General features: G+C 41.9%; 3 protein-coding genes across 7 annotated transcripts; 1 reads left to right on the forward strand and 2 right to left on the reverse strand.

The window, feature by feature from the left end:
- Positions 1-598: 598 nt before the first annotated feature.
- On the reverse strand, positions 599-6,138 carry LOC135486184 (uncharacterized). Of its 2 annotated transcripts, none has more exons than XM_064768821.1 (11): positions 5,972-6,138; positions 5,222-5,298; positions 4,663-4,877; positions 4,190-4,327; positions 3,772-3,881; positions 3,289-3,384; positions 2,616-2,699; positions 2,403-2,458; positions 1,850-2,026; positions 1,435-1,617; positions 599-1,160 (listed from the first exon to the last, which is right to left on the reverse strand). In XM_064768821.1, the coding sequence occupies exons 1-11, from the start codon at positions 6,051-6,053 to the stop codon at positions 1,002-1,004; spliced, it is 1,377 nt and encodes a 458-aa protein (XP_064624891.1). In that variant the 5' UTR covers positions 6,054-6,138; the 3' UTR covers positions 599-1,001. The 2 variants fall into 2 exon arrangements, with proteins under 2 accessions (XP_064624891.1, XP_064624892.1); XM_064768822.1 differs by having other exon boundaries at positions 5,954-6,011.
- Positions 6,139-7,723: 1,585 nt separating this feature from the next.
- Positions 7,724-14,570, forward strand: LOC135487124 (glutathione peroxidase-like). Of its 4 annotated transcripts, none has more exons than XM_064770519.1 (6): positions 7,724-8,143; positions 12,255-12,349; positions 12,585-12,729; positions 12,911-13,062; positions 13,462-13,546; positions 13,788-14,570. In XM_064770519.1, the coding sequence occupies exons 1-6, from the start codon at positions 8,108-8,110 to the stop codon at positions 13,824-13,826; spliced, it is 552 nt and encodes a 183-aa protein (XP_064626589.1). In that variant the 5' UTR covers positions 7,724-8,107; the 3' UTR covers positions 13,827-14,570. The 4 variants fall into 4 exon arrangements, with proteins under 4 accessions (XP_064626589.1, XP_064626588.1, XP_064626587.1 ...); XM_064770518.1 differs by lacking the exon at positions 7,724-8,143 and adding an exon at positions 8,420-8,527; XM_064770517.1 differs by lacking the exon at positions 7,724-8,143 and adding an exon at positions 9,111-9,224.
- Positions 14,571-17,725: 3,155 nt separating this feature from the next.
- LOC135486160 (histone H2A deubiquitinase MYSM1-like) lies at positions 17,726-24,682 on the reverse strand. Its single transcript, XM_064768731.1, has 14 exons — positions 24,624-24,682; positions 24,265-24,361; positions 23,976-24,046; positions 22,522-23,861; positions 22,132-22,315; positions 21,853-21,983; positions 21,508-21,602; positions 21,101-21,178; positions 20,774-20,899; positions 20,249-20,435; positions 19,878-20,005; positions 19,575-19,707; positions 19,176-19,339; positions 17,726-18,856 (listed from the first exon to the last, which is right to left on the reverse strand). Exons 1-14 carry the CDS (start codon positions 24,680-24,682, stop codon positions 18,740-18,742), a joined length of 2,910 nt encoding a protein of 969 aa, XP_064624801.1. The 3' UTR covers positions 17,726-18,739.
- Positions 24,683-25,277: the final 595 nt, after the last annotated feature.

Raw genomic sequence — 25,277 nt, forward strand, 5'->3', positions numbered from 1 at the left:
ATGTAGCTAAGGATGATTCAGCATTAGAACATGGAACCTGTATATATAGAAAACCTCTCTATAAAGGACACCCCCAGGACTGACAAGTGCAGTCGCCTGGTTATAAAGGTGAAATTGAAGGGAAACAACCAATTGGGGCCACTTAGTGTCTACATCCCTGGACACTGTGGAATCTCCTTCAACATGAAAGCAGACTGTCCAGCAGGTAATTCAAGGCCCTACGGGGACCTTATTTATACTCCTCAGGATGAATCGGCAGCACTGTCAAGAGCCCCAACAGATGCCAAGAAAGCAAAACAGCAGCACTGCCCCACTCTTTGTGAGAGAGGATGGCAATATCGTGATGGTGCCAAAAGCAAGCGGACAGGACATGACAGGATCATCATTAATCACATCCCGACATAACCAGTGATTTTCATTGTACTCCACCTCTCAATGGTAGGAGTATCAAAAACCTGTATCTCAGGATGCATTAATCAGCAACAGTTGAGAATCATTTCACTGAACACGCTGTACTGTGGAAGATAATGGAGTGAGGGGGCCAGGTGGTTGCCAGAGCCATTATCCCTCCGAAGTAAAAAATGAAACAGAAATAGAATCTATTGTATCAAATTTATTGTAGAATACTAAATACAGGATTAACAGCGACACAATTAAACATGTATCATATCTGTGCTGCCACAAGCAAGACTCCAAGAGATAGAGATATGTTCATTATTAGCAAAATATTGGAAAGTATAAAATTATAATGGCTAGATTCGTTTGTCTATGATATCATTCGTAATTACGGAATCTTCGCTTGTATGTTGTCTTACTATATGGCCAGTTGACCAAAGAGAAAAACATTGTACAGTAATGCCTAGCCTTTTACTGAGGCCAACCATAGCGGTGAATGCATGTACACCCAGGAGTGTAACCAGGGGGACCAACCCCCCCCCCTCCACTTCTAAACCATGACTAGACCTAAACATAGAATAAAGGATTCTTGGAGATAATTCTGTCTAAACATAGTGATTAAGGACCCCCTCGAGATACTCCTGCTTGCCAGACTTCAACTCTGGTTCGCCGTGTTTCTGGACGTATGCCTCCATCTCCTCTAGGGACGAGGTTCCCTCAGCGATTTTCTTGCCAATACCAGAGCGGAAGCTACTGTAACGATCCTGGAACAAACAATAACTTTTTTGATTAGATTACATGTAAAGGACGTACTTTATTGTTTAGGTTGAAGGAATACTTTATTGTTGAGGCCTTATCAGTTTATAAAAAGCCCATACTTAACCTTCTCGCCGCCGAGACTAAAATACATCAGTCTTTTAAGGCAGCTCTGAGATCAGATGAGATTAGCAGATGGGAACAAGCAGTGTCCCCCTCAAATGATAAGAGGGGGGCCCTGACTGCAGTAGCAGTTATGAGGATATCACTAAGAATACTAACCGTCACATAATCATCCAGCACTCCCTCCTCAATGATCCTGGCAGCGTTCTTAAGACCCCTCGCAAACGTATCCATCGCCCCGATGTGGCTGATAAACATGTCTGCCACGTCTGTTGACTCTCGACGTACTTTACAATCAAAGTTGAGGCCCCCCGGTTGGATACCGCCTTGCTTCAGTATGGTCTGGAAAAACATCATCAAACTGATCAGACTTTTGAAATATCTACCAAGTCATTAACTTCCCTCCACCCACTACTATAAATTGGTACCCTCACTGGATTTTGCACTTCAGAAGTCTCACTATAATTTTTATCATTATGACTGTCATATTTCATGAACATTTTTGATAAAGGCACAAGATTTCCAAACAGCTCAAGGTTTTTGATAGATACAGAGCAAAACTAGCACATCTCACCTTCATGACGAGTGTGGTATTTTTGACATCCATTGGGAACTGGTCCGTGTCCCATCCCAGGTCAGGGGAGCCTGTGTTGGAGTCGACCGAGCCCAGCATCCCGTAGGCCGATGCCATGACGACATCATGTTCATAGCAGTGGCCAGCGAGGGTGGTGTGGTTTGGCTCAACATTGATCTGAAGAAATCATAAAAATATCTCAGAAAGATTTCCAACTTGAAATTGCAATGAAAGCAATCATTAGACACAAATTGTCTTCTTTAGTGCTGACATAGTTTTTTTTATCTTTGTACACTTTACACTTCAGCTTCTAACCAGTCAATTGTACCCACTAGCTATATCCCTATATCCTGGTGTAACTTTGGGCATCATCACCAAGCTTTTGCTCTTGTTTGGAACCCGTGGTGTTGTACGTCGTTCAAGATGAGTTAAAGTGTACTGATGAGTCCAGACGCTTGAAATGTAAAATGGTTTTATAGACGAGCAGAACTGACCGCTGAAACCTTCCTTTGAGCTAGGCACAGGAGCAGAAAAGTGACACCGCTGAACTCACCTTAAATTCATTTTCTAGACCATAGGTCCTAAGGAATGCTATCACAGTCATTGCATCTGAAGCGACAAAGAAGAACATATTTAAACCTTTCTTGGCATTTGCTCTTTGGAAAGAAATGTGTGCATCACTGCAGGTTTTCAGTTGGTGCCATGTAAGTCAGTCCACGTTTTTCAGAATACTAATTTTTCATGTCAAAATCCAAATTTGACTTACCATAATCATATTGATGTTTGGCTGGTTCTTTTGGCTTGGGTTCTATCAAGAAAGTCCCTGTGAAACCTATCTTCTTCTTGTAAGCTGAGGAGGGAGAAAAAACTCATTTAGAAAGTACTGCAAACAGACTTCACAACTAATTATGTCCACTCATGATTCCAAAAGCTTTGTACTATTTTTGCATGGCCCTTGTAAAACACGTCACTATACATGTACATGTGTATATGGCATCTCAAAAAACCTATTCATTCCTGCACCTGAACGCAGAAAAAACTCAGCCATTGGACATCAGATGTCACACAGTGCAGCCATGTCATCAATTTCCTACATGTAGTTCTTGGTAAAGTCACCAGATGCCATGGTGGTACTGCACTTTGGCTAGACTTCTGTATTTGTCAATAGAATGAGCCCTTTAACCAGACAGGCAAAGATCCCAAAACAGTGAGCTGTCCCCAAGTTGAGCAACAACCCCTCAAAACTCCTCGATTCGACAATGCCTGGAGATGCCATCGCATGGCACGATCTGGGAGTTTGACAGAGATGACCTGAATACGATGTGTGTGCATTGGAACCTCCCTCAGCGGACACCTCTCTAATCAAGACACCTCTCTATTAAGGACAGTACTTTTCAGTCCCGAGGGTGTCCTTAATAGAAAGATTGTACGATACTTACCGATAGCCATCTTAAAGAAATTTGCCATGTTGGTGAGTTCAAGTTTCACATCGGTGTTGAGGAGGGTGTGGAAGCCTTCACGACCACCCCAGAACACTGAAAAATTTAAAATCAAGATTGGCAATGAAAACTTGAGGGGACTGCCTCAGTCATCTGGAGACAACTTTTTGCTGCTGAAAGTGAAAGTTGGTCATCCACCCAACTGAGATGTCGGTCAACACGAATGTTACAATCTTTTCAACATGATGACAGACATCAATCGTTCTGCCCAAATCGAAATGCTGATCAAAGGTAAGGTTCGAAGAGAACTGAGCAGAAATGAGAGTACTGGACATATTAGGAATTCATCTATAGTATACATGTATGCACTTACATCCAATAATTACCTCTAACAGCTGTGCTCGAACTAGTAATATCATCTTTATCCATATCATGTGCTAATGAACCTACACTGATTTTCTCCCAGCAAAAAATCGAACTCACCATAATTCAGAGCACCTAATTTCTTTGCCATGTCAAGACCTTTCTTCAGTTGAGCACCAGCACAGGCTACTACGTGGGCATCTGGGTTGGTAAAGGCTCCATTCATGAATCTGAAGAGGCCAAAAACAAAGTAAAAATGTCACTACCACATAACAAATTCACTACATACTGCAGGGGCGGATCCAGACCTTTTAGAAATGGGGGGGGGGGGGGGTATCCCAGGGAGTCTAACAACAACACGAACAATAGGAAAACAGCATTTGCAAAGTTTGAGGTTTACCAAGGCATTTTGAAGAAATATGCATAATTCTACACCATTGTCCTCATGATTGTGCCTTTGTCCCCATGATTGTGCCATTGTCCTCATGATTGTGCCATTGTCCTCATGATTGAGCCCACTGTCCTTTTAGCATCTTACCTTGGATGTGCAAAGAAATTACTCGTCGCCCAGAGTAACTTGACACCAGTTTTGTTCATTAGTTCAAATGCTAAATCAGTTATTTCTTCTAGGTTCCTGTTCGTTTCTTCCATGGTCTCTCCTGCAGGAGCTATGTCTCTGAAATGAAGAAAGCCTTGTTAAGGAAATTAATCACTATTGGGCCAATGCCTGAGAAAGTTCTAACTCTGGCATCCGCTTAGATTTGCATTTTGATAGTTACAGGCCATTGTGCCAACCAGATAGAACTGGTAAGAATTGTGCCACAGTTAAGTCTCAATGTCAAATTTACACCATTTGACCTTCCTACCATCCTACCTTGACATAAAGGCACTCATTTTTCTTACTGTATTTAATTTTTGCAAATTTTGCATATGCATCCGACTCTAGTAGACTCAAGACGAGGCATCTGGAGTAAGGTAACTCGGCCATCAGAATAACAAACCAGTTCTTACCTGTCATGGTAACACCAAAACTTGACCCCCAATTTCTCAAAGAACTCAAACGCAACACGGAGCCTCCTCTTGGCATTTTCCATACTATCAGTGCCATCCTCCCAAGGCCTGTCCAGGGTCGGGAAACCAAACGGGTCAGCGCCAGTCCCTCGGAAAGTGTGCCAGTAACACACAGAGAATCTGCACCAGTCCTCCATCGTCCTCCCCATCACCACCTGGAGTAATGAGTTTTTGGTCGACGTGATAATTACATGAAATGCTCATTTCAGGGACTGTGTACCAATCCCAAGCACCATTAGCTCTGGGGCCAGTTGTCACTACACTAGCTTGGCTTTGACTTTAACTTGGTGTCAATGAGGATAGATTAGATCATTGAAGTTACTGTAGAACCTCTCTAAAAGGACACCCTTGGGACTGACAAGTACTGCCCATTGAGAGGTGTCCCTCAGTTAAGCCGCTCTGCCTTTAGACGTCCTCATACATAGCTCTCATTCTGTACAAAGAGAACAAGACAAAGCTCCAACACCAATGAAGACTAGGTATTGCAGAACAGCCTCACCTCTTGTGCGTTGTAATGTTTGAAACATAAAGCCTCTGTTGGTCCTGCGGAGGGCTTGAATGGGATCTTACCAATTCCTGAAATGATCAGTTTAAAAACCATCATGCAATCAGCAGGTTTTCCTGTCATACCTGCACAGTGGGGAAATTCTGGGAAATACTGCTCGGCGATCTTACCCCAAATTCAGTGTCAAGTGGTGGTTGGGGGGGGGGGGGGGGAGTGTGCATGTCCACTACGGCCTCCCCCCCCCCCGACACAGGCCGATGAGTTTTGCCTTGCAATAAAGACAGCCACAGCAATGTCTTAACTCCAAAACGTTTTCTCACAGAAGGCCAGAAGACACCATCAGGGCTTCTACTAAACGCGTATTAGGGTTATCAAGTTATGATTATCATATTATGCTTTCATCACTATCAGCTGATCAGCTCTGACAGTCACAACTCCTATCCATTTATTGATTAGACATATGATTATTTAAGATATAAAGGGTATACAACGTACAGTAGAACCTCTCTATTAAGGACTCCCTCGGAACTGACAAATGCTGTCCTTAACAGAGAGGTATCCTGATTAGAGAGGTCAAATTGAAGGGCAACAACCAATTTGGGACCAAAACTAGTGTCCTTCATAGAAAAGTTGTTCTTAATAGACAGGTGTCCGCTAACGGAGATTCCACTATTGACATTCTGTTTTGCAACATACAACCATGGAGGTATTATTAAGACCACTTACAAATCGGTTCCTACTCACCAGGGAAGAATTCAGCATCCCCATTCTTGTTGGTTCCCTGGGCCACCTTGGACCTCTTAGACGAGGGGGCAAATGATGACATTACTGCAGAGAAGAGAAACGGACGAAAGAAGGCACCCCAGAAAAACCTTGTGGTCGCCGGCAGAGATATCAGAACTGGGTCAACTATCAGGAAGGCAGGGGGCCGTCTCATAAGGTCAAAATGCGATCGCAGGATGACTGAGGTAAAAAAAGCATAACCAACTACATGTAAGCTTACACTGCAGTCCTTGCCTTGTTGACCAATTTATTACAAGATGAGCTGCCGTTGTCACATCTAGTTACTGGTGGTTACTGTTGTGACGACATCCATTATGAAAAAGACCTCGTCACATCCATAATTATTGATCCATTCGGCATACAATTGAGTGGTTGTGACATTATGATATCTAATCAAAACGAATAGGTAATGCCAGTTATAGCGTTATCGGGTTATTTGAAAACCGTCGATTGTCTCCATAGTATCATGTTGAATTTGTCGCTATTAATTTGCACTTCCATTATCCAGCTGCCGCTGTAATAGGATTACGTTACTATGGTTCAACTTTGTTGCAAAATCTATTAGTAAATACACGTAATGGTTATTGATATGTCTGGAATAAATGTCATGACGACACCGTGTCGCGTCCATTTCATGACTTGATACGCGGTTGTTAGCATACTGAACTTCCAGTGATATTGCATCCTTATAGCCAGCTGTCCGAAGACTTAATGTTTCATGTAGTCTCAAGTTGGGAATGGTAGGCTAAAGTATGTTATCTCAAACAGAAAGAGGTAGCATAATTATCTCAGGCTGAGTTCGATGACGGTAGCTAGACTCCCTGGGCAGCCCATTGCGTCATCCTCAATGCGATCTCCTTGTGGTGAAGGACGAGGCCGGCCCACTGCGTCCGAAGTGTAACTTGTCTTCAGACGTTTTTAGTTCTCGTATATTAGTACAGGTGTCTCTACTGTACATCGTGTAACATAAGGAGTTGTCCTAATAAAGATTTATTTCGTTGACCGCTCGTCACTACCAATCAATTTACACGATGTCTCAGGCTGGGATAGATGACTATGCATGTTATCTCAAGTTAACGCAGCATGTTATCTCAAGCTGAGATATGGTAGCATGTTAATAGAACGGTAGCATGTTAATAGCTTGAGAGATATGTGTACCATTGTTGTCTCATTTTGAGATAGATGATTGTAGCATGTTATCTCAAGCTGAGAGAACTGTGTAGCATGTTATCTCAAGCCCGCCCTGAGGTATAACTGTATCTCAATTTGAGACCTGCAAAAGTAAGCTGTCATTTCAAGGTGAGATTGACGAATGTACACTTTTTTGTTACTTGCTATTTCAAACAAAGCCTATACATGCAGATTGATATTTCTGTATAGGATTTTCAATGCCGGAAATTTTGCATCAGCATTTGCTCTGCCCCCTCCCCCCCCCCCCCAATTATTACAACATTGGGGAAAAACCCAGAGCATCGCAAATGATGGTGCCTAATTTGAGGCATTGGATATCCTATTATTATCGCTGTAATAATTGGGTTGTGATCAATATCATTAATGATTAAGATTGCAACTGGAGTGAAATCAATACACCATTGTCGGAATTTCCACCTGGCCAGCAGCTAAAATAATCACTACATCTATTTACAGTTGAGTTCAGTGACCAGTGGTGGCGATGGTTTCTGTAGTACTGTATTGCTAATCTATGAACGTTATAATCAACGAGCTAACGCGTGTTGTCCCTTGTTGCCCAACAACTAGACAACAAATGGCGCATAAAAAATGGCGCAAAGCTTCAATTTATCTATTCACAAGGCATAGCATGTCGTAAGTGTGGAGAGTGTGAAAGTTCCAAGGGAGACATACTCTACATGTTAAGAAGTTGAAGACGGTTTCTCCGTGAAAACGCGGGACATTTTTTTCAATAGGGATAGAATTGGGACCGCGCCACAGAGGAACTATAGTGATCCGTTAACAAACTTAAAAGCTTAACCTTGACTACAACCGTGAACTTCCAAGTCGAATTAAGAGCATGGACTAGCAGACGACAAATCTAAAGGAGTAGCAGACGACAAATCTAAAGGAGTAGCAGACGACAGGATGGGAGCAGCTTGCAGTTCGGATAACGCAGCACAGGTCAGCACAAAATCTGCATCGTAGCAACTTGACCACCAAGATTATTCAAAGGGAGTAAATTATGTTTTGAGTCAGGGGTGTTCTGTCAGTGTTTAGGTAAGGGTTAAACAAAGCCTGTCGCGAAAAGGGTATGAGGGGATGTTTGTCAACCAATACAACTATTACATCTTTTCATATAACCCTGGCTTATGATTCACATGCGGACAGTCACAGTATACATTGGCCTTGACCTATTGGTACTCAAAGAGTCAAACACAGCATGTATTGTATATATATATATAGTAAGCAGGTCATAGTTTAATGCTTGAGATATAGAAAATGTCCGGGTTATTCAAGGCAGTCGGGTGGGCGATTGCTGGCTTCAGCGGGGACCCCAACGGAGAGGTAAGTGATTTGCACCATAGACTGTCCTATAACATACATGTACATGTATGTGTCGACTCTATTAAGCCGGTTTGTTTTACCTTCGAGTAACCAGACTATAGGCCTATAGGATTACGGTAGGCCTATACCTGATTCCACCTGAGACAGGTATTGTGCTGCCCCTCATAACCAACGTCGATACATCGATACAGTAGGCCTATAATCATACTATTGCATTGCTTGCACAACGTGATTGAATGTCACATTCTATAAACTGACAGTCCTAATCACATTTCCCAAAACCGTTAAAAGAGGGGGCTGTATATAGGCAATTCCAGTTTTGGGGTTCGGAGGTCAGTTTTCCAACTGAAGGGAATATCAGAAAGTGCAACCTCCTTGCGCATGACCGATACTATTGATATCGATAATATGCTTGAATATTATCGCTGCTTTGGAGAATGCATGATGGTATACAGTGCCAGCGTATAACCTCAGCGACACCACGCGGGGCCTAATTGTATTAGGCTACACGTGCCCTAGTTCCAACGTGTTCTGAGATGGCCCCCGAAATCGAATTTCGCGCCACTCACTCTTTCGCGTTCGGAGGTACTAAATATCACGAAAGTGATATCAGAACATGACTTTGCGGTCTGCTGGAAAACACATCTCCAAACTCCACAGCTTGTTCACAGCATCAGTTGTCCATTACTCTGCCATGGTAAGATCTCTCACATTCCCGATATTTAGAGGAGAAATTGACAATGCCCGTCAATGGGGTTTGATGCGCCTGCTGAGCGAGCAGAAGCTTCATTGGTGTTTTTGAGTTATCATGACATGATAGTAGTCATAATACCATCATGCATGGGTCTACGTGTATAACCATCAGCGATCAGGGTTGGCTGGTTATGTAATAGCATGCAATGGATATGAATGGAATGTTTGCTTAAAGGGAGACAAGGCTACATGCAGGAGATCGAGCCGCCAGGTAGGCGAGATCGGAGATGCAGTTATGAGTTACAAGATTTCAATAAAAGATTATACCAGGCCCTATTATATACACTCTACTTCTATAAAAAGTATAAGGCCATGGGAATGATTAATCCTGTTTACTGTCCGAGAGATTTAAAAAGATGATGAGGCTTTTTTCATTTTTCCTTATTCATTATTGGTTTACACTCTGATTTACTGGTCAAAACACGCGATTCAGCAAGTTCCAGTAAATGGAAATCAGGTTGGTCATCAACATGAGGCATTGAAAAAATGTCATTATTATGATGAAGAGCCTACCCTGCCAAGTTTTTATTGTGTTTTTCAATCATTTAATGTAAAGATGAACCACTGGAAAGATTATTTAAATAAAAAAAATGATGGCAACAATAAAATAAATAGATTTTTAAAAAAATAATGAAAATATTTCATGCTTGCTCAGAACCCATGCGGGAGGTGGACGGTAAACAGGATTAATAATTGTCATGGCCTAATCTAGTGACTAGTGTAGACCTTCTATTCTAATGATAAGCGTAATTCTAACTTCTCAAGGGTTGCATAAGCTTACATGAGCCTGACTTATGACTATCACATTCACAATACATAATTTAGTTCTTATCATGATGTGAATGATATTGGAGATATTTAAAATATCATTCAGTAGGGCAGTGGATCAACAAGCAGTAATTCTATATTCTTTTTAATTTACTCAAGTCCAAAGGGAAATTGAATTCATCATGAAAGTCATGCCACAAAAATTCTGCGAAAAATTACAATATTATATCTGATTTGTCTAATGGTCTCTGCGTGACAAAGTCTTTGGTCTTTTGTGGGCCTTATTCAAAGTGGTAAAAGCCAGTCGACCATCAATTGGAAATTGGCAAATTCACCAAATTTTTCAAGCTTCGTGAATATTCACTGTTTCGGTACAGCATTCCTATTTCCTACTCCAAATGAATACCGGAACTGTAAAAAGTCAATTATGGCAAAGCATATTTGCTCAGCCATCTGACTCTGATGATTCAGACCTCAGTGGGACGATCATTGGAATTGTTGAAGGAAACTAGGTGAGGGGTCCTTTTTGGTCATGTGGTCATTGGCCGATCTTTATTCCCAGAAAACGAAGTTTAGCTGAATTGTTTATTTGTCATGCCTCAAAATGAAAATAAACACAACGTGCAAAATTGTATCCTGTGGCGATGAACTACGGTGTAACCTCCCTTCAAGTTCATATTCAATGGTTTCGGAGAAAACTTGGGCCGAAAATGAGTGGGTTACAGTTTTCCTGGCAACAAGGACAATTAGGCTGTTTTGGTGCATACATCATTACATAACTGATGTGGTGATAAGTGCCACCTTAAAAAGTTCAGGGACATCCAAGAGTAAAGAAGTCAGTAAATACCTTTAAGGGTATAAACCTGAAGGTACCCAATTATAAAATTTGGCTTTTTTCTTCAGACAATTTCAGAGCGAGATCATGTATTGTGTTGGTGTGAAAATCTGGCACTACTCAAGTTCATAACAATCATTTCATAACAATGCCTTGATGCAGGTCAGTGAACACTGATTACAGCGGGTTGGATAGATATAAGCCGCACTTACACCACCTGAAAATGGACCACCAATCTTGGTTCGGGAACCAATGCCGCACCATCGAAAATCCACCAAGCGCTTACACCAGCGCTGTAGCTAGTTATAAAATCCGGCTACAGATGGCGCGCAAACAATAAGCAGAATGCAGAAAGCCTAGGCAGAAAGCAAGGAGGATACCGCGGTGACGTCACATCACGTGATCCCGACCCATATTAGTGATCGCTATGGCCAATCAGATTCAGTCTACTGACAGCACCAGCACTGAACACACCTCCACGTCTCACTGTCTGGTGCGCTCCTGCACACAAAAACAGAAAGCGCCATTTCGAAAGCGCCGCCTGGAGCCGAACCATCTAACTAGCTAATTGCCGATCCATTTGCGCTTACACCACGACAAAGCCGAGCTTTTAACAAGCCGGGCGAATTTGGACCATCAAGCTTGGTGGGACAAATTCGCTCGGCAATTTGTATCGGCAATGGATTGCCGAACCAATTTGTCGCGGCAATGTGGTGGTGTAAGTGCAATTGGTCCACCAATATTTCGTGGTGTAAGCGCAGCTATAGATGTCATTACTGATCACAGCGGGTTGGATAAATATAGATTTTGTCATGATCTCGTGGAGGGCAGGTGTGTACAATAGCGCTTTACCATGTAACATGCACGGTGGTGTCAAAGTGTTTCTGGTTGGAGCACTCTTGGTTGTGGTGGGTTATTACCTTCAAAACGGCAGTGACCCCACTGATAAGGTAATGTAGGTTATGAGCAAGACAGCATGTCACTTATAAATACATGTATAAGGTAAGGTGGTACAACTCTAGCCCTGTAAAGTTATCGCCTCAATGCATTAATGTGCTGCCATGCAGGCCTTGAATAAAAGGACAGCAGTGAATGTTCTGTGTTATAATTGTACCACTTTACTTTGCAGTACAGAATTGTGGAGAGCCAGCAATGTTTTGAAAATATTGAACCGAGTCTTACTACAAGGTTTTTTGCTCATGATTTTTAAGTACTTGCATTCTTTAGAGTTTATGATATAGTCTGTCCATATGGGGTCATAACCGAGTGCATTTGAACCCCCCCCCCCCCCCAACTATTTCTATTTCTGGTTCTGACTTATTTGACCCCTTATTCTATGCCTGACCATTATTTACCGGTTTCTCACTTCAGGCGGCCGCCAACGACTCGTGGGAGAAGGCTGAGAATATCTATGCATTTTCGGCCAAAGATATTGACGGAAATGACTTCTCGCTAGAAAAATACAAGTAAGTTGTGAAGACTTTTTCCTGGGGGGAGGGTGGCTATTAAAAAGGCCTCAGTTGTTTCCATGTCCTATTGGCTAGTCATTATCAACACCATTACAAAAAAGGAAGGCGCCCCCCCTATTAAAATTGTTATGAATGGGCCAATGTTTTCAATGGAAAATCACCTTTTCCACCTTACTTGTATAGAAAATCCCACGAAGAACACTGCTAACAATTCTAAAATTTGTTTTTCCAGGGGTAATGTGGTGATAATCGTGAATGTTGCCAGTAAGTGAGGTTTCACGAAGGCCAACTATGCTCAGCTACAGACACTGCACACACAGTATGCTGAGCAAGGCCTTCGCATCCTTGGATTCCCGTGTAACCAGTTTGGTAGCCAGGTGAGATATGCTTTCCCTAAGAAGGGGGCAGAGAAATGGGGGTATATCAGGAAAATGTTGTGTACTGTAAGTCAGCAAAATAAACATCCCCAAGAATTTTAGTAAAGTTTAGGAACCATTTTTCAAAAAGATGTTGAATTTCTGTCTGTTAATTTCGTACTTTTTCATTGGTCATCTTCAGGAACCAGGTGATGAAGCCACGATCAAGGAGTTCATCTCTCAATTACCCGACCCTGTGACCTTTGACATGTGTAGCAAGGTCAAGGTTAACGGAGGAGATGCTCATCCACTCTGGAAGTATTTGAAGAAGAAACAGGCTGGAACAATCACTAAGTAAGTACTGGTACAGTAGAACCTCTCTAATAAGGATACCCTCGGGACTGACAAGTGCTGTTATTTAGAGAGGTGTCCTGATTATGGAGGTATCACTGAATGGAGACAACAAATCTGGGACCAAAAGTGCCCCTAGTAGAGAGGTGTCCTGCTAATAGAGGTGTTTGCTTCATGAGGTTTTGAAGCCGTCAGTGGCGCTTCACTGTCTTAGGAAAAACTGCATCACATTTTGTAGGAGGGCACGTACTGCGTTTCAAAATAGGGACTTACTGGCAAAGAGGAAAACCCTGTGTTGCCAAAAGTTAGTTGCTCAGTATTTCAAACTCTGATACAATAGTTTTGACAAACTGATTGTTGATGCTGGAAGTTCTTAAAAATGTGTTGTCTTTCTGATTGCAGTGCCATAAAATGGAATTTCAGCAAGTTCCTAATCAGTAAAGAGGGCATACCAGTCAAAAGATATGCTCCTAACTTTGAGCCGAAGGTAAGGGGCCATAAGTTTGTTACAAACACAGAAGAAGAAGAATTTACCGAAAGGGTCTTCTTATGATAAAAAACAAATGGTGGAATCTTTTCTTGACAATTTGCTCTAATAAAGTCCCCCATCTTGCAACTTATTCACAAACAGAAAATCTTCATGAAATTTGGATGAATTGATTTAATCTCAGACAGTCCAACTCAAGGACTTTGGAATGTCTATTACACAACTTTAATTCTCATTACAGAATATCGAGCCAGACATAAAGAGTGAACTGGAGAAATAAACTGTGATCTCCGAATCCATGACAACACGAGCAGAGCGCGGTCTGCCACCTATGTGATATTTCAACGACACCTCCATCCGGGAGTTTATGACGGTTCGTCTTGAAACCAGGCAACTGGTGGGATGAACCTGATCCTTGTGTGCACCTTCCTAGGGGTGAGGGTGGACAGGAAATGTCATATTTTATAGCAGCGTTCTCTGTGAAAGTTGGTTGACATATTCAGCATGCATTGGAGATATTGGAGATATCTTGTGTTTGTGTGAGGGGGGGGGTGATGTTATGTAAGCATTTGTTTGTGTATTAACATGTATGGTGCCAGATGAGTAAAATCAATGTTTACTCTATGTTTATTCATGGTCTGCGACCACTTATCAGATTCTCATTCAGTCAAGAGGTTTGATCCTGTTCAAGGTATTTATATTGAGCTGGCAGTTCTTTGCTGTCTAATCAAGACCGCTGGGTGGACTAAAAATGCAGAGCAAAACCAGAGACGTAAGCCAAGGGTTTTGGACGTAATTTGAGGTCTACTACTTGAGGAATCTTGGCCTGACAACAAAGGACCCTCTATTCTTAAAGGGCTTATAGTGAACGTTTGGCATCAAGTTTAAACCTCGTGACTATAGGATAAGAGCCTTTAATAGATAGAGTCTTTGAAAGCTTTCTCGCTCAATTTAAGTTATTGTGCCAACTACATGTATCCTAGAGGACATGTGTTCAAAATAAAAGTAAATCGTTATGACTTCATTGTGACTTTGTTTTCTCTTTCTCAAACTGATTTTGGTGCTGTGAGAGGAACAATGATCACTGACACTGTGCTTGTTCTCCAGTTTGGAACCACCTTTTGGTATAACCAAAACTTTGGATCAGGTTTCTTGTTTGGCTGAACCTCAGGTTCTCAATGTCTCTGGCTGTTGTTGGCCACTACAGTATTGAGAGGCTACTCGTACACTAAGCACCATTACCCCTGCAACAACTAGCCATTGACTGCCGATCACACCCTTACAAAATGCCCAGAACGAGCAGCCCTAAGAAAGGAGTTAGGATTCCATAACTGGCAGCCCAAAGGGAGGTGTTTGGCTCTTGATCAAAATGCCCCCAACAAGCAGTTCACAGAAGAGGAGCTCTAGTTCCAGATAGAAATGCCCCCATTAGCAGCCCTGAGGAAGGAGTTCAGTGCATCTGGACCCTGCCTCAAGGACCAGCTCAATGTGTTTATTGTCCCCACAACTGCACAGGACTGTCCATCTAAGATTTAAAATGCAGAAGAGGAAGACGTATATCAACGTGAATCCTCTTGCAAACAGGGCCAACAACCTGACACATTACGCATGAGGGAGTAAGTATGTATCGAGTGAAATGGCCTGATATGTCAGGATTATCAACAAGTTGGTCCTCTAGTTTTCAATGGAACTGCATTACATTGTACACATGGTTCGCAGTACACGTGTGGTTGTGCCACTTTCCCATCCATACCTGAAAGTGATTGTGTTAATGTTGCTCTGTGATATATCCATTCTTATTGTGGGGCATTACCAACAAAACCTAACGCATGGTGCCGAGTTTGAAGAAAGTTGCTGTGGCAGCTGTGTATTATTTGAATGTATTCCTGTGATATATCCATTTTTTATTTGTAGTGGGCTGGGGCTTTCACCACCAACAAAGCCTTGTGTTATCCTCATGGTGATGTTCGAGGATGGTAGCTGCTTGGCTGTGGCAGCTGGTTAGTGCAAGTTTTGTATAGTGGATGCTGGTGTGTGCGAAGTTCTGTTTGTCATTCCCCTCTTGCTCACAGACGCTACATACTGAAAATATTTATGTCTATCCCCAACATACACCTCTTGTGTTTCCTTCTCTTTGGTCCTGAGATTCACTTTAAGACATGTTGTGCCTTTGTCCTCTTCGGCATGGGGCAACTAGTACACTAACAAGGTCATTTCCATGACTGCAGTGGTACTGCATAAGCCTCCTGAGGATGATGGGCTCTGAAATGATGTCCCATTTTCAATTTGTTGTGCATGTGTCTCTTTGGTCACCACATGGCACATTTGGCCAGGTTGACCTTGTCTCAGAGGCAACTGCATGACAAAATGTTACTGATTTGTCCTCCAATCTTTGTTGGGCCTTTGTCCCTTCAGTATCAATGGGCAATTTGGAAAATACTTATTTTGCTACCGAGTGCTCTCCACCTGGCCTGTTGAAAGATAACCATGTTGTCCCCGGTCTCTATTCTACTTAATTGCCTGTACACATTGAAGGACAGCCGTACAATCAGTGACACTTCATTGAGATATAGGCAATTTGGATTCTCTTTGTCCCTTGATACTGTAGCTGGGTTGTACCTCTTTCTGCATGCAGCCAAGATAAGAGCTTGTGGTTTATAGTCGGATATCAACGACAGCACAGGTTCTGCCTTTAAACTCCAACCTAGGCCTATCCTAAAACCTTTCAGTAGAACCCAGATGAGCTGCTAAATCAATGCCACAGCCTGAAGACTTCTGTACCTATACATACGCCTGGGTGGGGCACTAGGCAAGGTAAGGAAATAGACCTACAGTCATGCAGCTTATGGCAGTAGAAGTCAGAAACCTGAGCCACAAAACCTCAGAAGCTTTGCTGTATCAACTTGGTTAAGCGACTGTCAGTACTGAGTGGGCTTCTGTCCTTCAATGTGTGCAGGCAATTGTGTTAAATACTAGTAATAAATTGTCCCTCAACAACCCATTCTGGTAGCACATGTTTTCCTTCAATGTGTACAGGCAATAGGTTGAATGATTGTCCCTTATAATACAGTTAATTATGGTTGTGCTGTTGTCCTTTAATGAGTACAGGTAATAGGTAGAATGACTGTCTCTCGATATATGGTTGTGATACGTCCTTTTGCAAGTCAAAGCGATAGGTAGAATAATGGTCCCTCAATACAGTTAATTCTGCTTGTTCTGTCGTCTTTCAATGAGTACAGGTAGAATAACAGTCCTCAATACACGTACAGTCAACTATGGTTGTGCCTTTGTCTTTTAATAGGTAGAGGAAGTCCTCAATTCATTCTGGTTGTTCAGTTGTCTCTCAATATGTACAGGAAATGGGTTGAATAGAGGTTGTCCTCAATACAGTCAATTCTGGTTGTGCTGTTGTCCTTCAACAGGTTGAAGCAATAGATAGAATAATGATCTCTCAATACAGTCAATTCTGGTTGTGCTGTTGTCCTTCAACAGGTTGAAGCAATAGATAGAATAATGATCTCTCAATACAGTCAATTCTGGTTGTGCTGTTGTCCTTCAACAGGTTGAAGCAATAGATAGAATAATGATCTCTCAATACAGTCAATTCTGGTTGTGCTGTTGTCCTTCAGTGAGTCTACAGACAATCACTCAGTTCTGGTTGTGCCTTCTGCCCCCTTAGCATGCAACTGGCCCCACACCATAAACTACCAAGTTGTGCTTTTCCCTTGCATTTGTATGGACAACTATATCGAACTGTCTCAAAATGCTTCCCCAATTCAAGCTGAGCAATTTTCTTGACTCTCTTGGCAAGAAGTTAAAATTTATGAAACTTTCCCCATGGACACATCTCCTCAGGTAATAGGTGTAACATGCCCATGCAAAACGAATGTAGTATACCCCTACTTTATCTTATCTTTTGACAAGGTTAGGACACCTCTAAGAAGAGATAAATGGTCCAAATTCCACTTCACCAGTGTGAGTTATGCATAGAAGTACCCTCAGATTTTGACCTCCCTATGGTTAAGTGTCTTACTCATCTTAGTGTCCTTGAACAAGACACTTCATCCCAAATTGCTTTGACCTCAGCATGAGACACGTGGGCGTCCTGGGGGGGGGGGGGGGTCTTCGGAGGAAGCAAGATTCATGCAAATGCCTGGAAATAACTAATAAACGAACTAGTCCAATATAAAATAACATATATTTTTCAGATAGAACCTCTTATTTACATAAAAAACAACAGATTTAAAAACAAAAGTGCAATATGCTGAAATTATGCATAAATGTTATGCAAAATCAAAACAATACGGGACTTTTCAAGAAGCCCATAGACTGGTGACAATGATTGACCTTAACAAATAACATTATTGACTTCAATGTATCACAGGGTTGGCTCTGTGAATTTTTTCCTCCTAGTGGCTGTCACGTTTAGCCATATTGAGTTAGCTCTAGCCATTGCCGATCGTTTGTCCGGTCCGACCCAGCCAACAGTAACATGTGCGAGAATGGCAGCCCGCCAGTACTGAGACTAGCCAATCAACGAACGATTCGAGGAACACGTGACCGGAGACTCCATGGCAACGAAGCGAGCGGGAAACTAGCCGGTAGGCGACCAGCAGCGCCACCAAATCACTGTAGCGGCAACGGGTAGAACTACAATGCAGACGATAGCAACAACGTGTGATAGGGCGGCCGCCCGCAAATATGATAAAGTTTGACTGACTAACGATCGTTTCTTGGTGTATTTGGTGTGGAAGTGGATCTTTTTGATAGACTTTGACCAATTTTCGCACAACACTATTACTCTCTCGCCACATCATGGCAATTCAAAATGAATTTGCAAAATGTTTAGCCAGACATTGTTTTACATTCGCAACTCATGTGCAACATTCCCAAGTGGCGAAAATGCCAAGGGGCGCCCCAACCCTGTATCAAGCGTCATCTCTTACCTCAAATCTGCAGAGAACACTGTAACAAATCAACTTTTAAAGAGCTGATAGGACTAGTTAAAGCCTAGCATTAATTATGTAATTCATAACTTGTGTATAAAGGGTGCTACTTAACATGGAAAATGGACATAAACATTGGAATATTGCAAAGATAAAGTGATCTACAGTTTTCCTTGTTGCGTTTGTGACATGTATATAGAACCTGATCAAAACTTGCAAACCATTTTCTAATATAAAAATTTGATTTTTATGAATCGAACTCCTCTTCTACGAAGTTCTCCATCATGAGGTCACGTAGCACCATGATAAGCTTGTCCATATTGTCGATCCGGTTTCTAAGGTAGTCTTTCATTGACAGTAACATCTGAAAGATGATAACGAACCGATAACAGAGAAATCAGGCTAAAGCCAAGGGCTGCTCGTTTTACTCCTTGAACATGCTGACAAGGTACAAACTCATGTTTTGTGGCTTTTGTTCTTGCATTAATATCTCACTTTGAAAATTGGACAGGCACTGCAAGGCACACCTCCAATCCTAAAAACTAGCAAAACTTGCAACCTACGGTATGTGGCGAGGGGCGCCTCGTATTCATAACAATGAGCATTCGGTCAAGACATACACTAACAAGCAGACATCGATGGACGCCTCAGATAAAATAAACAGCAACATCTCAACGACTAACCTTTTCCAAGCAGGTCACATCCGACGTTCTCTTGTAGAGACGTAACATCTCAACACGATGGGAACTCTTGGCCGACACCTGAATGAGGTCGCGCAGTTTGAGCAACAACTGTCCCAATGGAATGCCGGTGTTAATGACCTGGTAGTCAAACTGGAATGGGGAATCTGAAATGAGAAATCAGTCCCCAAATGAGCACCATAAACTTCTTTGCAGCTAAAGGCCCTGGGTATAATTTTTTTTTAATTTTCAAAAAATAATGATCATCGTATTGCATGGCAATGCAGGTAAAACAAAAACAATTGCCTGCCAGAGAGAGTGTCAGCCACTCTACTTGAGACACCCCCCAGGTCAATAAAAAGTGCTATGATCTATCAGATTGGTAATTTTTTCATTGCTTACGGCACTCAGCTTCAGGGTGTTTGTCCTTCCTGACCATCAAACACTTGAAGGTTGAACAGGGCGACTGACTGGCCTTGTTATAGGGGTTCACTATCACACCAATGAAGGGCAGACCTCCTTGAGAAAACCAGTCCTGGAAATTTAAAAACAAACAATTTCAAATACATGTCATAATCAAAGAATACATTGAGGAAGAATGAGGGACTTAATTTTTAGACTTTTCTGCATCCATTCCAAACACTCAAGAATGAAACTGACTAAAACCCACTTTGCATAAAGCGATCTAAACACAAGGTATCTCACCTGGAACTTCTCTTGCGTTTCGATGTCTCGCACAGAAGGATTTGGTGCAAAGGTTGGATGGGAATGATACCAACCAACTACACTGAAGTCCTCATTCGTGATGCGGTCCATCGCCTGAGTTTGAGAAACTGAAACAAAACGTCAACCTCATTATAACGCTAGCAAATCAAATTTCTTTTAGTTTTGAAATAAACTTTGTGAAATGATAGCCAAGAAACTGTTGTCAGTAGTTCAAAGCTAATACCAGAGCTTCACAGTGGCCCCGGTTTTCACAAATTTATACACATGTAAGAAAAAAATATTCTTTAACCTCTAGCCTTTTCATGGAAGCTGTTTAAATTTCTGATCAAAAGTCCCATTTTGTCACTTACTTGGGTCCATCTCACACTGCATACCAGTGCTGAGACTGTTGCAGGGCTCCGCAGTCAGTATCTCTAACGCCCCTCTCTCCTTGTTGTAGTGACCTCCAAGCAGGCCGATCACCTCGGTCTTGGAGGTATGGGCATGCACGTCCATCACGGCCATCGCGGAGCATGACATGTCTAACATGAACGGCGCCTGGAATCAGAAACAACTGACATTGATTGCAAGTTCGGAACACAATATAACAAGAAATAGACAGACCAGGTTACAACAAGTTCTTTTCATTATTTGTTACTCTAAGTATGCGCAACTACATGTATGACATAGTGCGACTAAGGCAATTGTACCTAAACATGATCACTGCACGATGGGCCAACTAACGTCCAGTTGGGATTTGAAATTGTTATAACATGATAATTCAGTCATGGAAACTACTTCCGTAGAGTTGAAGGGCGAGTACATGTTTGCAGCAGATGACTTGGTAACAATGCCCTTAATAACTCTCTTGATCCTTTAAGTTCTTGACAACTTACTGGTAATTCACTTGGGAATTTTTCACATGGTAATAACTTGAATGGGTCATACCAATACGTGTCTTTTCTTATCTTGGGAGTGCGAGCTCTGGGCACAGCACTAGGCCGGTGTTCTTCAGACTTGTGCTGCAATGCGTAGAGAACAAAATTATTGTCAAGTTTGTGTTAGTTGGAGTATGTTACTTGTAATTGGCCAGAGCAAACAATTCAGTATTGGACATATAATAGTTACGAATTTTTAATACAATCTACTGTCCGTCAATACCTCGGGGGGGGGGGGGGGTACTCGTATAGAGCTGGTCATTAGTTTATCTTGGTAATACATACCTCAATTGTTCGACCTTCTAGTTCTGATTCATCAATCCATTCACCAAACACATCGCGTACTCTTCTTTTTCGTGATTTCTAGAAAATAAAATTCCTCATCTTAATGGGCACTAAGAACAGGGCTGAAGCTTATCAACCTCAATCACAAGAACATGTTGCTCTGAGCTTTACATGTAGAGGGAGAGGGAGCAGGGAAAGAGGAAGGGTGATGGTAGTCTTTTAACCAATTCACAACGAGGGATTAATATTTTGGTTTGATGTGATGTCCAAGACTGGTTACCTACCAAGGCTAAGGAGACCAGTCTCATTAAGTCTCTCAAAATCAATTGTACGTCTTCATCATGATTAAAAACAGTTTTGGGGTAAATTTGACAATTCTTACATTTCTTGTATATCTTACAACTTACCACAGGATCAGTACGGTCAGCCCTCGATTCAGGTCTTTTTTCCTTTGAACTTGAAGGAAGCGGAGGCCTCACTCGTCGAAAGTAGTTGGCTTGCTCTAAATGAAATGAACCAGGCTAACTTTTTTCAAAACAGACCTCACTGATTACCTTCAAGTACGATTTACAAATATGCTAAGAAAGTAGTCTCATTTTATTTTAGTCCATGCTTTTTAAGAACAGCTTTTTACAGTTGAGTACCTCAGAATGACAACAGGCTTGTTTAAAATACGACAGTGCTGCATGTAAATCTCTTGTACAAGTCAATGGACTTCTCTCCACGAAAATAACGGTATCAAAAGTTCCTACCACATCCGAAGTTGATGGCCCCAATCTGCTCCAAGTAGGCATGAATTCGTCCAATACTATTGACATCGCCACAGTTCTTCAGTCCTGGCCGCACCGATGTCTTATTGAGATACTCCGGTTTACACTTCTCCCTGAAAGAAAACAATGGAATTTTTCAACGAAAAGGTAAAATCGTAACTCAGGGAATGAAACGAATCTGCAACATCTTAGGGTAATATTACATGTATGTAGGAACCAAAGGGTTTTAAAAGTTTAGACTTCCAAATTGAAAATACCTACCATGCATCTATGATGTAGTTTCTTATTCTCATATAGCGCTCAGGTGTTTTTGACGCCCGACCCACAAAGAATTCGGAATGAATCTGCCTCTCCTCTTCAACAATGGTCTCCTTTTCAACCTGTACCTCTTCTGTTGGTGGAGGGAAGAATATGCATTCACCAGCAGATGTCAAAATATAGCCCCCTAAAATGAAATTAAAGATTTGGATGAGTAATACATGAAGGCAACTTGTTCCAATACCAGTGCCCTGCAAATTACCATGATCAAACAAAACAAAAACCTCTACTTGTGGGGTCATTAACAATAGAATGCAATCTGATTCTGAATCCACTTTGTCTTGTTTCACTCCAGATCCTGTATCATCTCATCCCAGAAACAGAGCAACTCACCTGATGCATTTTCCTCCCCATCTTTCATTAACTGATCATCTTTACCACCACACTCCTCATAATCGGTTTCATCCGACTGTGAACCACCGGCTACAACCGTTTCCATTTCTGGATGGGTTACTGGAGTTTTGATTGTCAAACTCTCAGAACTATGTTCATCTAAGCTTTCCGACTCGGACACCTCATGACCGACAGTTTCATTGCACGTTTCCAAGCCCTGCAACACTAGATTTTCAGAGCACATTTTCAGTTCATCAATACTTGCAGATTCTGACTGCACACATCCCTTCTCAGGGCATCGAGTGATTGACGATTTTAATTCTCTGTTCTCATCATTACCAGTTAAACATTGCACTTTTTCTCGATCTGTTGGTTCGTCGACGTCAACATCAATTGACTCCGTCTCAATAACAAGAATGTTTGTGGCCTCACCACCTTCGCATGCAGAGGACACTCCTAATCCTGCCTCTTCAGTTCGTGAATTCATCTTGATTTGCTGGAACTCATGATCCGATGAAGTAACAGCTGCCGAACTTGCACAAGACTCTTGAACCTCCTTACTTGTATCATGTACCAACACCATGAAACCCTTCCCCTCTTGAGTTTCCCGACTTGGAATTGCTACAGATACTGAAATTCTGTCCTCAATGTCCCTTACTTTATCATTATCTGCTGGACTATCGGTTTTTACAACAATTGTTTGCATACCAGGACCCGATGCGGTCTGATCTACTGCACTATGTTCTGACATTTCGTCATCAAACTCCACATCAATCTCAACATCCTCATCATCTGAAACCTTTTCAATCTTCTTCACAGTCGGGTCTTGTGCAATTAAATTCATGATCTTTATATCCCCATGAACATGCTTTTCCGATTCACCCATTCCATCTTGTATAATTTGACGAACAGTCTTGACAGCCTTAGATTTCAATGGACTCGTAGTTCTGCCACTGTGTGATGTCAATGATAATTTTTGGGGTGACCTTTTGGAATATTTTCGGGATGAAACAGACACAGTAGGTTGAGCAGTCGTAACCGATATAAGAGTAGCTTCCAGGCATGAACCTGGCTCACTAATTGTTGCTGCAGCTAAGGGTTTTGATTGTTGAAACTTAGCTTGCTGTTTGAAATACTGTTGCGCATAGTTCTTCACTTGGAGAGGCGTCCTTGTCTGAATGATTTCAGATATTTTTGTCCAACTTCTTCCATGGATTTCTAGCCCTCTTAGAAACAGTTCTTTCTCTTCTGGAGCCCATGTCCTCTTCAGTGTAGTAGCCTGGGGTATCACCATTTTCTTAGCCAACTTTCCAGGTGGGCGATGACCATTCAAGTAATATCTAGATGCAAAGTCAAGGAAAGGTGATGAATTGAAAATATGGACGGTCTCCATAGTTTGAACATTGTGAACCTGAAAATATGATACTGACACTATCAGCGTTTTTAAAGGATACTGTTCTTCCTGTAGCATTTTCTCTATTGTGGCCTTGCTCTTCTCATCTGTGCAGTTGTCGAGTGACCAACCCTTAAATTAAGAGAAGAGAAAAAGGAACTGAGATACTACAATATCAATTGTGTGCCTGTTGGCAGTGTTGCCAGTGTTTGAGGCAAAAAAACATGTTCTCAATGTTAACGACTAGCCTCTGTCATCTGTGATCGTTTGTTCCAGGTGAAACGCATGACTGGTCAGCGCCCCAAAAATAAAAAACTTCCTCGAAATTGATTATCTATTTCTCTACTCACCTGCTCCAAAACCCAAGGATGGTGAGTGAACTCGGGTTGGAGATGAACTGTGCGTGAAGGAGGCTCATTGGTATCGAACGCAAAGTCCAAATCAGACCTGCAACAATCAGATGTCAGAATAATGATCTCGTAACACTATGTGCATGTATTGTATACAGTATAGGCCCTGCATGTTAGTATTGCACATGCATGTGTACTAGGACATGAGCATCACAAATCCAAGGGATTGTCCCTTATTCATGCTCATTGGGAATAGCTCAGCAACGAAGAACAGTGATATAAATACTCTTATTGGATAGGTGAGGTCTGTATCTTTCACTGCATTCATAATTATCATGTCTCTAGGCGATTTATCATACCCTATTTTAACGTCAAAATCGCCTTCAACATCGACATCGAGCTCAGTTTCGTCCGCCATTTTGCGGTTTTGGCCAGCTCTGTAGGATTAAGGAATCGATGTGCATTCGAGAACAAATACAAGTTCATCAATATAAGTATTCTAAAATATAAAACACTATCCCTCTGTCATACATCTGATATGGGTTGCTGGCAATACCGATTAATTTGTGTTCTTTGATGAATTAAAAAATATTTGAGTACGAATATATTGCTACAAATGACAGACCACAATTCATTCTCCAAGCATCGTCAACGGTGACCGTTGGCACTAGTCTCACTCGACCTACTGACTATGTAAGAGTTTCAACGGGTGTATGTAAAATTACGAAATTACGGCCCGAAGACCGGGAGATCGACCACAATGATAAGGGCCTCCCTGTACAGCTCTCGCTTTGTTGTGTGACAAAACAAATCCACTGCCATCCTCAGCTCATACAAGATTGTTATACACTACACCAACTGAGAAGAGGACCTGGTCCATGGGGCCACAGGGATTTGAGGCAAAAAGTGCTAATTAGCAAGAAATTTAAACAAAAATGCCAGAATGCTTTCCTGTGATTCCCAATTACTGTATTCTAAAAGTGAACAAAAGGTGATGAGGGTTTTTTTCGCAT

This window comes from Lineus longissimus, chromosome 4 (genome assembly GCF_910592395.1).
Source record: "Lineus longissimus chromosome 4, tnLinLong1.2, whole genome shotgun sequence".
Lineage (NCBI taxonomy): Eukaryota > Metazoa > Nemertea > Pilidiophora > Heteronemertea > Lineidae > Lineus > Lineus longissimus.